We start from the raw sequence: 15,058 nt of genomic DNA on the forward strand, positions 1-15,058 counted from the left end.
GTGCGAGATGTCTCCCCCATCGTGGGAATAAATGGCCGAGAGAGAAAAAAAAATTCATTTATTTTCAAGCAAAATACATCAAGGGAAAGAACATGTGCCAACTGTTCTTCATCGTCTTCCAAGGACAGTCCAAAAGTCAGGCCACTTGGGGATGATTTCCAAGAGCCCAGGGTGATTTGGATTTCCCATTTCAGCTGGCTGTGCAATGAGGGCAATCCATGCACTCCAGCTAGCATGGCTGGCAGGATGGGTTGCAGAGACTTTTCCTTTGAACAGCCAGCCCAGCGCTGGCAGTGGGGATGAACAGGCACTGAGGTGACCCTGAGAGCAAGTGCAAGGCACAGGGTGCAGCTGAGAAAGGACAGCCCTGTGCCGGGCTGACAGGGGAAGCTGGGACTGCCCAGTGTGGAGAAGCTCCTTTCTCCAGCCCCTGTTACAGGGGAGCTCGGGCCTTGCTGCAGAGATACGGCTGCAGATTCGAGCAGTTCTCACTCCTGAATTTCTCCTCCAGCCAGGCACACACACTCGGAATTGCCCAGGACAGGAACCCTGCAGGGAGGAGCAGAGGCAGCGCTGGTTCGCAGGGGAACACGTTGTGCCCCTGTCCCCCCATGCCCTGCCCGGCTCCCCGGCACTCACCCGGAGCTGAAGCTGCTGCCGTCCCCCACTGCAGGTGCTCGCCCCATCTGCGCAGCCCCACCCAGTAATCGCCGTTCCCGCGGAGGGCGGAAGAGCAAATCCTGCCAAGGAGAGAGCAGTGGCAGCTGCCCCGGCCCCTCGGGGGGACACGGCCCCGGGGCTCCTTCCCTGCAAGGCCCCGGCACAGGGCTGCAGCCCCAGCCCCACCAGCACCCAGCCCGGCCCACCAGCACCCCAAGGCTCCCCTCAGCCACCCCACAGCGCCCGCAGCCCCTCACTCACCATTGCCTCATCCTTGACAATGGCCAGGGAGGCCCCGAGCTCCGAGCACCGCTCCTGAGCCTCATCCCACGTGCCTTTATCACTTGAGATGTAGTAGCAGTCTCCATTGTATCCAACCCAGCCAGAGGGACAGCCCAGAATCAACAGAGGAGTCGCAGGTGGAACTGAAACCTGTGGTGCTGCAGGGGCAAGAGGAGAAGGTGTGAGGATTGCCCTGTGCAGGGAGCAGGGACCCCGCTCTGCCCCGAGGGGCTGGGCCCAGCCTGCTGCCCCTCCCTTACCTGACTGCACAGCCAAGGCCACCGCCAACGCCAGCAGCAGCGACAGGAGCAGGATCAGCACCAAGATGTGCACGGGATGGCAACTGAACCACTGGCCTGGAGCAGGAAAGAGCTGCTGGCTGCCAGAAGCACAGCCGGCCCTCGAAGCTGCTCCCCCAATGGGCGGGGAGCACAGGAGGGAGCTCTCAGCCTGTCTGCTCCTCCCTCAGCTGCAGCCAGAGAGCCAAGAGGCTGCACACAGGCAGGGACACAGCTGTGGGGACAGCCAGGGACACCGGGCTGGGGACAGGCTGCAGCAGGAGAGCTGCACAGCCTTGGGGGCAGCTGCGGCTGCCGCTTGCAGCCACTGCTGGGGCCGAGCGCAGCACGAGGCCTCTTCCACACATCGGGAAACAGCCACACACCTGCCAGCCCTGTCCTTGCCAGCTGACACTGGCCCTCCCTAGAGGCCACAGGCGTGCCCTGCACTCACCCGGCAATCTTCTGAGGATGCTTCTGTGCCCATGGCCGGTTGCTGATGTGCACCACAGACACAAGGGCTCCCTCACGCTGCCATCACTACTGGAGACTCCATTCTCCGCATCTTCTCTCATTGCACGCTCACAAGTGATGTTTGACAGCTTATGAAAAGGGGTTTCTTGTTCCCCAGGCAAATGTGTCAGCCCGGCTGCTCGTCCCTCCAGGATATGCAGGATTTCCTTGAGACGCCTATGGATGGAGCAGAATTCACTCTTCTCCAGCTCACAACCGGAATGTCTCTGCTCGGAACAATCAGTTCCGTTCTCCCGACAAATCAGGAGTGGTGGTAAAGACTTTCGCATATCGCCCGTGGAAACAGCTTTGCGCACACGGAGATGGCCCATTGAAAGGGACATGATGACAGGTCCCGGCTGGTCCCGGTCCTGCGGGACACCGAGGCTCAGGAAGGCGCTGCCAGTTCAGTCCCGCGCTGTCCCCGCTGCCCGGACGCTGCGGCAGCACCTGCGGAGACAAGCGCAGCCTGCGGGAGCTCCAGGTACATCCAGGCACTCAGCAGGATGCGGCGCTTTGTGCCTCCACTCGGCGCCTGCCCTGCTTTGGGCTCTGAGGCACGTTTCAAGTTCATGCCGAGCCAGCCCTGAGCCGGGCAGGGACACCTCCCGCCTGAGCAGCGGCGCCGAGCCCGGGGCGCCACGGCCCAAACTGTGCCGGGCACGGAGCAGCCACCTCCGGGCTAGCGAGAGCCACCGGGATGAGCCATCGCTGCTGCGGCACCGGCTCGTCGCCAGCGATTCCGCGGCAAGGAGGAGACCGCGGGCAGCCGCTCCCTCCGCCAGCTCAGGCCAGGGGCACACGGGGGAAGCCGGCGCAAGGAACTCGCCAGAACCGCCCCGTTCCCCTCCCCTGACCAAGGGAGAGGCCGGATTCAGGCGGAACGCAAGGGGAACACAAACACCTCAAGACAGTCCCTTGAGGTGAAAATAGGTTTCAATTCGAAACGACTCAGAAATGTTCCTGTGGTCCACAAAAAAACCAAAATCGAGTGAGTGTGAATGAATGAAAGAATTTATACGTACTGTTAATTTAAGGTTTGACTTTATTTTCTGAAAAGGTAGATTGTATTGTTGGAAAAGTTGTCTGTGTTGTGGGGAAGGTAACCTGATGTTTCAATTACCAAAGAAACCTAGTGAAAAGGAGGCAAAAGGCAGGGATAAATGAACTGGCAGATATTCCCCGAGATGCTTAAATTTGCCAGCCCTTAAATGTATTTGTAAATTCAGCGAAAAGCAAGTGATCCGGAGAATAGGGAGTGTGTCACATGTGGGGCAGGAAACGCAGAATGCCTAAGGATAAAAAGTTTGAAAACATCAGAAATCCCACGGACAGAACGGGAAAAGAGGGGAAAGAGAAAAGAAAGGGCTGAGACCCTCTAGAGATATTGCCTACCCTGTGAGCACCCCAGCTCCGGGTTTTCCCCGGTTCCATCGGCAAAACTCCGGCGGTCCCCCCAGCCTAAATCCCGGCTGCCGTCGCTTTTTCGCCAGCTATTCTGGCCGTGGCACTGGCTGTGCCGGCCCCACTGGCCCCCCTGGCTGTTCTGGCCGTTCTGGCTGTTCTGGCTCCTCTGGTTGTTCTGGCCGTTCCGGTTGTTTTGACTGTTCTGGCTGTTCTGGCCCTTCTGGCTGTTCTGGATGTTCAGCAGTTTCTCAAATGCTGGAGTCCTCACTGCCCAGCCAGCACCTGGAGCGTGCTGCACTTAGTAAATCATAAAAATCACAAGATACAGAATGTGCTGAGTTGGAAGGGACACATCAAAGTTAAGTCCAACTTGTGTCTCTGTACAGGACACCCCAACATTCCCACCACATGCTGAAGGAATTGTGCAAATTTCTTCATCTCTCTCGGGCTCGGTGCTGTGACCATTCCCAAAGGAGCCCGTTCAGTGTCCAGCTACCCTCGGGGTAGAAAACGTTTTCCTGATATCCAACCTAACCTCTCCTGAGGTTTTAACCTCTTTCAGCTTCACAACTAAACCAGTCCTGGCTTTTGTGTAAGGTTTGCAATAATTCTCTGAGTCTTCCGTGAGTGCAACAGCACAGATGAAAGTAAATAAATGTGCTGTGCTGTGTGTTCTAAGAACACCCTCCCTGAGCAGGGAGATAAGACCAAATAACCCACTGTGGTTCCCTCCAACCTGACACATTCTCTAATTCTCTGATTCCTTGAAATGTTTTAGTGTTTACAGGGCAGTGTGTGTAGAGCACAGTAGCATCTCGTGCTCTGCAAGCACATCAAAGTGATGTGGCTTATTCTGAAAACCAAATTAATGCCATAAACAAGAAAATGCTGAAGCAAAATTCAGCAGCAGCTGCCCCAAGTCAGGCTGAAAAGAATAAACCGTTATAAAAAGAATTTAAGGAATAGCAGTTAAAACTAAGAAAGGTCTCTGAAGTGTCTTGCTCCTGGCAGTGTATAAGAAAATAAGATATAGGAGATGCTGTATTAGCATAACATAGCATATATATAAACATATAGAACACTGGCTATATATAAACTGTGATGGCTAGTTTAAAACAAAGTGACTTTAGCAGCTTTTGTACAGTAGTAAAAATTCTAAACAATTAGTGCTGTTAAATTGTCATATTAGTCTTGTTTTATGTGTATTTATTTACTATTTGAAATTTCTTTAGCTTCAGTGCTTGGGCAGCCTGCCTGTTATGTGTACAAAAAAAAAGACCAGCATCTGACTTTAAGCTTTTGGATCTGAGGAAAAATATTTCCACTTCAAACAAGAAGATCAGGATGGTTTCAGTCAGAAAGTTCTCATATTCTGGTCTTAACCTGTGACTTAATAATAATTTTGCTTTGTAAATGGAAATTTCTAGTGAGTGTTGAAGGGAAAATACCTAAGAAACTGTACAAATCTACAGCTGAGGAGTGTCAAAGATAATTTGCCTGAAAATTAGCAAAAAGATTATCCATATTGCACTGAGTTGTGGTGTCATTCTTATGGTGGGTATTTCCCATTTGCATTGTGTGTCCAATGAAAAGAAATTAATATAAGGAAACTGTTAATGCACTTAATACACTATAAGCATAAAGAAAAATCAAAATTGATAATCATAACTGGTGGGAGTTATTTGAGAATAGAACAAGGGAAAAAAAAAGAGGAAGCCAAAGCAGAGGCATTGCAAAGAGTGCTGGAAAGAGTTGCATATACCGAGCTGTGACTGCTGTACCTGGCACTGGAGTGTTACAGCTAAAAGCCGAGACAAAATTAAGAAATGTTACCAAAAGAGGAAGACAAAGTGGGTGACCCCAGGACACACTCCCTGCTGCTGAGAAGATTAAACAAACCTCAGCTACTGGTAGCAGCCCCGTAGGCCTTGAGGGAGGCAGAGGGATGAAAATAGTCATGGGAGTCATCCTAGTGCTGATTATGACAAAAGGGAACAGTGCTGGTGCTTGTTGCAAGTGTTACAGCAATTGGGTACGGCAGAGCACGGTACCCACCCCTGCCTTCCTCAAACACATCAATTCAGCCTGTGCAATGAGCACAACTCAGAAACCTGCAACATCACGGGAAAAAGTTACCGGGTGGTCCCAATTTGGGAAAAGGAGGGGGGGCTCCATCGGCACACCAGAGTTGCCCTGTAGGAGAAGCACAGCTCTGCTACACAAAGGAAGGTGTGTGGGGATATTCACATCAGGGAGGAGTGCAAGAGCATTGCAAGGGAAAATTATAAAGATATCAATAGAGCATTCAAGGGAACAATGACAAACTCTGGGGGAAGGTTAAACTTGTATGAGGAATTAAAACAACAACTCAGCGAACGGGACCCACCTCGGAAAAAAATGATTTATGGAATTAATGAAACAAATGACTACAGAACTAAACTTAGCTCACTGTTGAATCTGTGAGAAAAGAGCTGATAATACCCTACCAAAAAGATGGAAAGGGTCATATACTCTAAAGATTATCTAGCGTGCGTTCTTTTATGTTACCATAAAAACAAGGTAATAAAATGTTACAAGTTTCCTCGCATAAAACCTTGTACTGAAACAAAAGGAGCACCATCCTAGGGGCAACACAAATCTGGAAGGATGATGCCTGGGGCTATCACACTCCGATTTATATGAAAAATAGAATTATCAGGCGCAAGGAACTCGCCAGAACCGCCCCGTTCCCCTGAGCGCGGCCCCTCCGGCCGCAGCGAGCCCGGGCTGGGGCACAACCGAGCGGGGTCGTACCTGTGCTGGAGCCGTTCCCGGGTCCGGTACCGCCTGCCCGGACCGGCACCAACACGGCCCGACAGCGGCGGTTCGGTCCTGGCCCACAGGCGGGGTCGCTGCCGCTCCCTTTTCCAGCCGCTATGGCGGGGATCGAATGTGGATCATTCAACCCTTCAGAGTGGGGGAAGAGGAGGAGGAGGAGCCCGTTGGGGCGATCTTGCACTGCTCCCATTCGCCCTCCCAGTTCCCTCACGGCATTCCCTGTGCTCCCAGTTCCCTCCCGGTGTTCCCAGTATCTCTTCCAGCGCTCCCACCGACGGCAAAACCCTGAGGGGCTCTGTGGGAAATAGGAAAGGTATAGAACTCTCAGAAAGGTGAGTGAAAGCAAATTTCAGGATGGAGAAATGCAAGAATGCTGAAGATGCAAGGACAAGAAACAACAGGGCTGTGAGCTGTGTAGACACAGGCCTCAGGAAAATATGTTAAGCAGTACAGTAGTAACATGTAAGCTAAATAGTGAAGGTTTATCCATTCCTTGAATCTATTACAAGCAAACTTTGTTCAAAGCAAGATGTTCATGTGGCCTTATTAACTAGCTGAGCAAACACTTGTCAGCTTTTAATATTATGCTGTTGGGTAGAGAGTTGTTAAAATACTTTGTCACAAAGAGAACTTTGTCTGCAGTGCAGGCAGCTGGAGCTGTTCCATCTCCCTTGTTTGGTTCTGTAAAATGAGGCTGATGACTGTGGTGCAATAAAGCTCTGAGACAGCTGCTCCAGCATTCCCCACCTGTTGTTTGTGCACATAGATACAGGTAAATATAAGGTAAAAGAAAAAATATCCCAGAAAAACCCCACAGGGATGTTTCCCCTGTTTTGTTTTATGAAAAAACCGTTGGAATCCCCAGATAGTTAAAAGGGACACCTGTGGAATGATCCTTTTGGATTATAAATGGATATTATTCTCATCTCCTCCTGGCTGCTGCACACCCTGGGATGGAGCTGAGGAAGGAGCCTTGTGGAGAATCAAGCTGAGCTCTGGGGAAAAGAAACCACGGGACAAGATTTGTCTGTTGAGAAATGGGACGTTTATCACTGGCTAAAGACAATTATTACTGCTGAACCTCATATCAATATTCAGGATGATGAATTGAAAGACCTTTTAACGTGGGTCCATGTGAACTATTCCAGCACAGACCTTAACTCTGTCTTCACATTCTCATTTTGGGATGTTGTCCACTGGAAACTTTATAATCCATTCACTTTTGGCTGGAATCAGAGCAGGTTAAAATTATTGCTGCTTGTCCAATGATCATGAACATTTTTCACCAGCTGACCCCATCTCTGCTTTCCCTGTGTACCCCAAAACGAATCCCCAAAACTCTCCCCATCCCAGAATAATCGCCTAATTCAAACTGAGCATCTTGCTCTTTTTCTCCCTCAGCTCAGGGTCTCTCCTCCTGCAGCACTTCCTCAGGATGTTTCAGCCTATTCCTGTTTTGGTTTTACTTAGAAATGGGGCAGAAATACTAATTAATGTAGTGGTTTGGGTTTATTCGAAATGGTTTAATTTGAAATGTGAGATAAGATTAGGGGGAATACAAAAACAGGCTCAACTTTAAATGGTACAAAGAAAATCTTTATTACTAGAAAGTTTAGAAAAACACCTTTTAATAAATAAACCCCTTTTAAATAAATCTTTGGACCATTTTTCTTCCTCTTACATACTTCTCTTTTTCACACCGAAAAGGTACAAAAACCAACTCCATTTTTTTACTACCTTTAAAATAGTTTTTTGATTAATTTTTTTGATAGAACTGTTTGGTTGGGGGTTTTGTTTGGTTTTTTTAGTGTGTGGAGATTTTTTACAAGGAACCCTTTTCTTATGGCTTTGATGTCACAGTGTTTAGCTGCATGGGACAATGGAAATCTGATCACTCTGCAAAAATCCTTTTTTCAGAATAACATTTTTTTCTCTAATTATATTTGAGGACCATATTAACTTATGAGGCATGCTTCAAGAATTTTAACAGTTTAAACAAAACTTTTATTTATTTTTGAAAATTGAGAGTATTTTTCTTCTTCTTCTTTGGGGAACAGTAGGGGTTTTCTTACTGTTTAAACTTAGTGGATTACAGCAATTTTAACATCTGCTCACTTTAAAACTAATGCCTTTGTTTATATTTACAGATTCAGTACTTATATTTACTCCATAATATTTTTATGTGTTATAAGGAAACAAGTCTTTTATTCTATAGCATAAACAAGAAGAGAAATTTCATTTTGTGATTTTCCGCTTTTCCTTATTGAGAATTCACTCTTTTTTTTATTTGACCTTGGTGGTTTTTATACTGGTGTTGTGCATATCATTATCTTTGTTTTAGGTTGGTTTTTTTTTTTATTAGGAGAGGGAGCAAAGTATATGCCAAGTTTTATTTTGCACATTGAAGAAGTTAATAATTTGCCTGGGCAGCAGATGGTTCACTTCTGGATCCCATCAAGACCGGGGCTGGGAGTTATTTTATGATACAGAGTTTTAAGGCTACGCTTGGCTGAGCAAGGATTGAAAGGGTTCAGCCAGCAAGTGCCACATGTGCCAGAGAGTGCCAAACCTGGGGCACAGCCTGGGATCATTGTTCAAACAGTAGATCTGGCAGTGAGAGCAAATGGGAATGCTGCCTTGCCTAAAACTGATTCTGAAAGTCAAAGTGACAATACTGTGTTGCATTTACCTAACTGGTCAGAAATTAGACAGAAACTTGAGCCACATAAATGTTTTGAATTGTCAAAGGGGCAATTTCTTGCTATGCCTGTGAGATATGGTAAAAATGATCTCAATCCAAAATGGGAGGTCCTCTCCCATAATGGAATCAAAGAACTCAGACAAGCTATAAAGGAGAATGACCTGGATTCTTCTTCTTTTGGGAACACGATATAAATTATTTGTAATTCCTGTGATCTCACTCCTGCAGATTGTCATAATGTGGCTTCCCTGACTTTAACCAATCCTCAGTATCTCCTGTGGGACTTGCAGTGGAAAGGTGTCTCTGCAGGCTCAGAGAAAGTTGTGCTGGCAGTGCCAATGCTCAGCTCCCAGTTGCTCAGCTGGCTGGGGATTCACCGTATGACAAGCGCCAGGATCAGGCTGTGCTGCCCAGAGCTGCCTCAGGAGATGCCAAGAGCACTGTGAGAAAGGCTTTACGTGCTGTAGAGCCAGCTGGTAGCTGTGCTTTTCCACAGCAATGCAAGGCCACACTGAAGCTTAGAGTGCTGTGCTGGGCTGACTTTGTGCTGGTGAATTGTATCCCCATTGGTCTGTCTAGCCCAGAAATAAGTTTTGTACCTTTAAGGCTGGATTGGAGAGTGAAGAGGGGGAAGAGAGGTGGTGGAATGTCTGAGGTGGTTGTTTCAAAACCTAGAGACAGGAGTTTCATTGCTTCCTCTCCTGGACTGTGTCACTGTGGGGGACAGCAGGTGTGAGCTCTCCTGTGTTTTAGTTTGTTTTGACTAACTGAAGCAGAGAAGTTCCCAGACCAGTTTTTTTTCCTGGTTTTTTTCCTGGAATATTTGAACCTGCTCTGCACTTGGGAACCCAGGGGGAGCACCAGGAGCTTGGAGCTGTGGCCACCAGGGCCTGTCCTGGGCAGAGACATTTTCCAGTGCAGGAGGGACTGAGAACAGACTGAGCTGAGCTGCCACTGACAGGAGAGAGACCTTCTGAATTTGTCACTCTTCAGAGCAGTGAGAGGTTTTGCTGTTCAGTATTGTTCATTTATTTCTGTTGGGCAGTGCTCTGTCTTTTTAATAAAAAAAAAATTTCCACTTCTCTGATGAAATTTCTTCCTGAACCCGTTGGGGAAGGCGCCGCTTGGGTTTGGGTTTCCTTCCAGTGTGGCAGGCCATTTGGAGGTTTTTTTCCTCAAATTTGCCCTAAACCAGGACGTTAAGATATCAGCAGTAACTGTCTGAAGGAATTGAGGGAATATTTTCTTAAACATTGATGCATAGAGGACATTAATGCAAAAATAAGTGCAAAAGAAAGTAGTGAACAATTGAATGAATTGGTTCCATCTCATCTCTACAATAAATTAACTGCATCTTGTAGTGTAAAGGAACGGATTTTAACAGAAGTTAGCATGATGCAAAACATTCCTCATCCTTACATCACCAGAATTGCGTTTTGTATTCGCCTAACTGCAGTTTAAGGGAGTTGTTGACATTGTTTCTGAGTGCTCTCCTCCTCCAGAAGGTCGCTCTCTGCCGCCCCGCTCCGCCTCCCCTCCAGCCCCGCACGCTGAACGCCTCCAAGGAGCCCAAAGCCGCTCCGCCCAGCCCGGCTTGAAATTGCGGCAGCGGCGGCCGCGCCCGGTGCCTCCGGCCTCTCCTGGTGCTCCCAATGCGGGAACACTGAACGCACATCTTGAATCCTCAACCGCTGGGGTGTGCCCGCCTCTGACCCTCCAGAGCAGGAAAATGGAGCTTTCCCTCAATTCAAACCCATAGAACAGCACCACAAATATATTCTCGTTCCGTTTAACAGGAAACTTATGGGAAACTGATTTCCTGCCTAGTGAGACACCAAAAATCATGACGAGGGTTTGTTTTCCTTCAACTCAGACCCTTCAAGTGGTAGACGAAGGGTTTCCTCCCCAGTTCAAACACAATTACCGAAAAGAAGTTTTTTTCCTTCAATTTAAATCCCTTCTCGTGATGTCCCGTCCACCCACTGCACCTTCCCAGTGCCCCTAATCCCCTCCCAGTGGGGGACATGCTGGAGCTCCAGGACGATCTGGAGTCCAAGGAAGCAAAGTGGTACCACTGACATTGCCAATGCATTTTCTCCATTCCTCTGGCTGCTGAGTGCAGGACTCAGTTTGCTTTCACCTGGAGGGGAGCGCAGAACACCTGGAAGCGGCTGCTGGCCCAGCCCCAGCCTGGCTGCTGCTGCTGCCACCCTTTAGAGCCGGGGTGGGAGCGGAGCGGATTTTGGGCCTTTGGGCATTCAGGGTGCGGGGCAGGAGGGGAGGGGAAAGAGGCGGGGGAGGGTGTCCGGAGGAAACCACTCGGAAATAATGTCAACGAGTCGTTAAGATGGAATGATACGAACTATCAGATGCAAGTCTTTTAATATGGAGATGAGAAATGTGAAGTTTGCATGATGGCAATGTCTGTTAGACTCGGTTTCCTTAAACTACAAGATGCAGCTATTTTATTTTAGAGATAAAAAGAGCCAATTAGTTCAGCTCTTCAGTACTTTCTTTTTTACTTGTTTTTGTATTAATGTCCTCTATGTATAAACGTTTAAGAAAATATTCACTCAATTCCTTCAGACAGTTACTGCTGATATTTTAATGTCCTGGTTTAGGGCAAATTTGGGGAGAAAAACCTCCAAATGTCCTGCCCCACTAGGAAGGAAACACAAGCGGGCCCTCTCCTCCAACTGGTTCAGGAAGACATTTCATCAGAGAAGTGGAAAAAATTTGTTTATTCAACAGGCAAAACACTGCCCAGCACAAATAAATGAACAATACCAAACAGCAAAACCCCTCACTGCCCTGAAGAGATGACAAATTCAGAAAGTCTCTCTCCTGTCAGTGGCAGCTCAGCTCAGTCTGTTCTCAGTCCCTCCAGCACTGGAAAATGTCTCTGCCCAGGACAGGCCCTGGTGGCCACAGCTCCAAGCTCCTGGTGCTCCCCCGGGTTCCCAATGCAGAGCAGGTTCAAATAATTCCAGGAAAAAAAACATAAAAAATTGTCCGGTGAACTTCTCTGCTTCAGTTAGTCAAAACCAAACTAAAACCACAGGAGAGCTCACACCTGCTGTCCCCCACAGTGACACAGTCCAGGAGAGGAAGCAATGAAACTCCTGTCTCTAGGTTTTGAAACAACCACCTCAGACATTCCACCACCTCTCCTTCCCCCCTCTTCACTCTCCAATCCAGCCTTAAAGGTACAAAACTTATTTCTGGGCTAGACAGACCAATGGGGATACAATTCACCAGCACAAAGTCAGCCCAGCACAGCACTCTAAGCTTCAGTGTGGCCTTGCATTGCTGTGGAAAAGCACAGCTACCAGCTGGCTCTACAGCACGTAAAGCCTTTCTCACAGTGCTCTTGGCATCTCCTGAGGCAGCTCTGGGCAGCACAGCCTGATCCTGGCGCTTGTCATACGGTGAATCCCCAGCCAGCTGAGCAACTGGGAGCTGAGCATTGGCACTGCCAGCACAACTTTCTCTGAGCCTGCAGAGACACCTTTCCACTGCAAGTCCCACAGGAGATACTGAGGATTGGTTAAAGTCAGGGAAGCCACATTATGACAATCTGCAGGAGTGAGATCATAGGAATTAAAAATCATTTTTAGCATGCTCTGATAAAAAAAGGAGAATCCAGGTCATTCTCCTTTATAGCTTGTCTGAGTTCTTTGATGTCATGATAACAGAGAGACCCCTATTGTGGATTACGTTCTTTTTTACCTTATGTCAGAGGCATAGCAAGAAATTGCTCGTTTGAGGAGTCAAAACCCTTATCTGGCTCAAGGTTCCGTCTAATTTCTAATAAACACAACGGAGCAGTATTATTACCGCATTTACAATCAGTTTTAGGCAAGGCAGCATTTCCGTTCGCTTCACTGCCGGATCTACTGTTCCAACAATGATCCCAGGCTGTGTCCCAGGTCTGGCACTCTCTGGCCACGTGGCGCTGCTGTTCCTTCCCCCTGTCTCAGAAGAGCAGCAGCAGCAGCAGCAGCAGCAGCAGCAGCAGCAGGGCAGGAAGCGGAGGGTCCCCGGGAGCCGGGGAACGCAAGCTGTGCTGGATGCCGAGGCGCTGGCAGCAGGCGGCAGCTGCAGCCTGCCAAGGACAGCAGCTCGGCGGGGCAGGGGCTGCAGGGGCGCGGCCGTGGGAGCAGCTGCGGAGGGCAGGCGGCTGCGGGAGCAGCCGGGGCTGGGGATCGCCGCGGGGCTGGGGCGATGGCAGCAGGCAGCGTGGAAGCAGCAGCGAGTGCCGCGAGCGGCATCGGCTGCGGAGCCGCGGGCTGGGGGCGGCGGAGCCGCGGGGCACCGGGGCCGAGCCGATGGCCGGGGACGGGAGCTGCGCTGGGGATGGGCCGGGCGGGGCCGGGGCAGCCGCGGCCGGGGCGAGCCCGCCGGGAAAGGCTCTGCCGGAGCCGGGCCGGGCACCGATCGCTGCAGAACGAGCGCAGTTCCCGTGGGACGGCGCAGGCTGCGGCAGGCGCTGTGCCAAGGGCGACAGAGAGCTCTGGCACCGGGAATGCCGCTCGCCGCGGGAGCCAAAGCAATGGATGCGGCTGAGAAAGGGGCTGCAGCTGCGCTGGGATCCGAGGGGACAGCGGAGGGACACCTGCAGCGGCAGCGGGGCTGGCATCGGTGGCGCGGGACTAGGAATGGCCCCGAGGGGGCGAATGGAAACTCTCGCTCGCCAGCCGCTCGCATGCTGCGGTGACAAGAGACCAAAAGGGCGCGGAGGGATGTGTGACAATGCAGTTCCTCGGGAATCACACACGGAGGGATGTGTGACAATGCAGCTCCTCGGGAATCACACACGGAGGGATAGTGTGACAATGCAGCTCCTCGGGAATCACACCACGGAGGGATGGATGACAATGCAGCTCCTCGGGAATCACACACGGAGGGATGTGTGACAATGCAGCTCCTCGGGAATCACACACGGAGGGATGTGTGACAATGCAGTTCCTCGGGAATCACACACGGAGGGATGTGTGACAATGCAGTTCCTCGGGAATCACACACGGAGGGATGGGTGACAATGCAGCTCCTCGGGAATCACACACGGAGGGATGTGTGACAATGCAGTTCCTCGGGTATCACACACGGAGGGATGTGTGACAATGCAGTTCCTCGGGAATCACACACGGAGGGATGTGTGACAATGCAGTTCCTCGGGAATCACACACGGAGGGACTTGTGACAATGCAGTTCCTCGGGAATCACAGAAAAAAGTGACAAAAAAAGACAAATATCCCGGCAAAGCTCTGTTCCATTTCCAGCCTCTCCAAAGAGAACTGGCCTGGCTGGGCCGGGGCAGGGGGAGCCGGGTCGGTGCTGCCGGCCATGGCCCCGGGCCGGGGAGGGGGAGGCTGAGCCGAGTTTCTATCCTAAATGGAATGCAGCCGAGAAACATCACCGGGTTCTGGCTGAGCCTGTCACTGCCTGTGGGGCTGCTGAGCAGAGATCCCCCAGCAGGACATGAGCTGCTTTACAGTTCAGCTTTTCCCAGCTGCTCACCCAACAAGATTCAGGAGGCTGTTTTCTGAGGGTTTCAAGGTTGTTTATTGTTTCTTATCTAAGAAATTCTTTCTCTAGCTAACAGTGGTCTGTTCAGCCTGAGATCCCAGGCACGCTGCCTGTCCTTGGGGCAGGACTTGACTTTTATACTATAAATTACATCCCTAATATTTACAATTACTTTCCAATACATCACAATTTTATTACACTGTCCAACTCTGTCCCAGCCCAATCCAGTGATGCCAGCCTGGCACTAACATGGATGGCATGAAAAAGAAGAAAGTAAAGACACATACCCTAAATCCTCCATATTAGCTTCAAACCCCCTAATATAAACATTTCTAAAAATTCACTTTTCAATCTTAAAACAGTCTAATTTATACTCTACCTATTTTTTGTGACTTGTAATTCTTCCTGTAACGGCAGTAATTTTTCTCAGGGGCTTAAATCCAGTCCTCAGGAGTGCTGGGCACCATGCCAGGGCCTCTGAGACCCTGCCAGGGGGTCTAGAGGCATCCAGGGAAGCCAGGGGAACATCCTGGTCTCCCACACCTCCCCCCACTGTTTGCACAAAACCAGCTCTTTTACAGCTTTGTTCATGGCCTGCAGAATGCACTGAATGATGCATGGCAGAATGAGCAGAAGAATTCTAAGTCCTACTAACACATAAAACCCCATTCTTAAAATTCTTCCCACAATGGCCAAAGATCTTAACAAAATTGACATAAAATTGAACATGAAAGTGTCAGAATAAACACGTTCCTTTTCAGTTCTTGAGCCCTTTCAGTGTGTCTGAAGAGGAGCTCAGGTCTCTGTCTCTGATTCAGTCTGTGAGTCTCCTCTTCACTCCCAGGGTTGGCTCCTGCCTGCCCTGGGCCCG

General features: G+C 49.7%; 1 protein-coding gene across 1 annotated transcript in view; it reads right to left on the reverse strand.

The window, feature by feature from the left end:
• Nucleotides 1–433: 433 nt before the first annotated feature.
• The window catches only part of LOC306804938 (uncharacterized protein), a gene marked incomplete at its 3' end in the record, with an annotated part of 29,892 nt that continues 15,267 nt past the window's right edge, over nt 434–15,058 (reverse strand). Inside the window, 8 exon segments of the mRNA XM_079312160.1 lie at nt 434–499; nt 501–549; nt 640–664; nt 667–724; nt 726–740; nt 922–1,100; nt 1,203–1,298; nt 1,675–2,183. Coding sequence (XP_079168286.1) covers nt 434–499; nt 501–549; nt 640–664; nt 667–724; nt 726–740; nt 922–1,100; nt 1,203–1,298; nt 1,675–2,077 — 891 coding nt within the window. The 5' untranslated portion in view covers nt 2,078–2,183.

The sequence above is a fragment of the Erithacus rubecula genome (assembly GCF_903797595.1).
Source record: "Erithacus rubecula genome assembly, chromosome: 9".
NCBI classification, from domain to species: Eukaryota; Metazoa; Chordata; class Aves; order Passeriformes; family Muscicapidae; genus Erithacus; species Erithacus rubecula.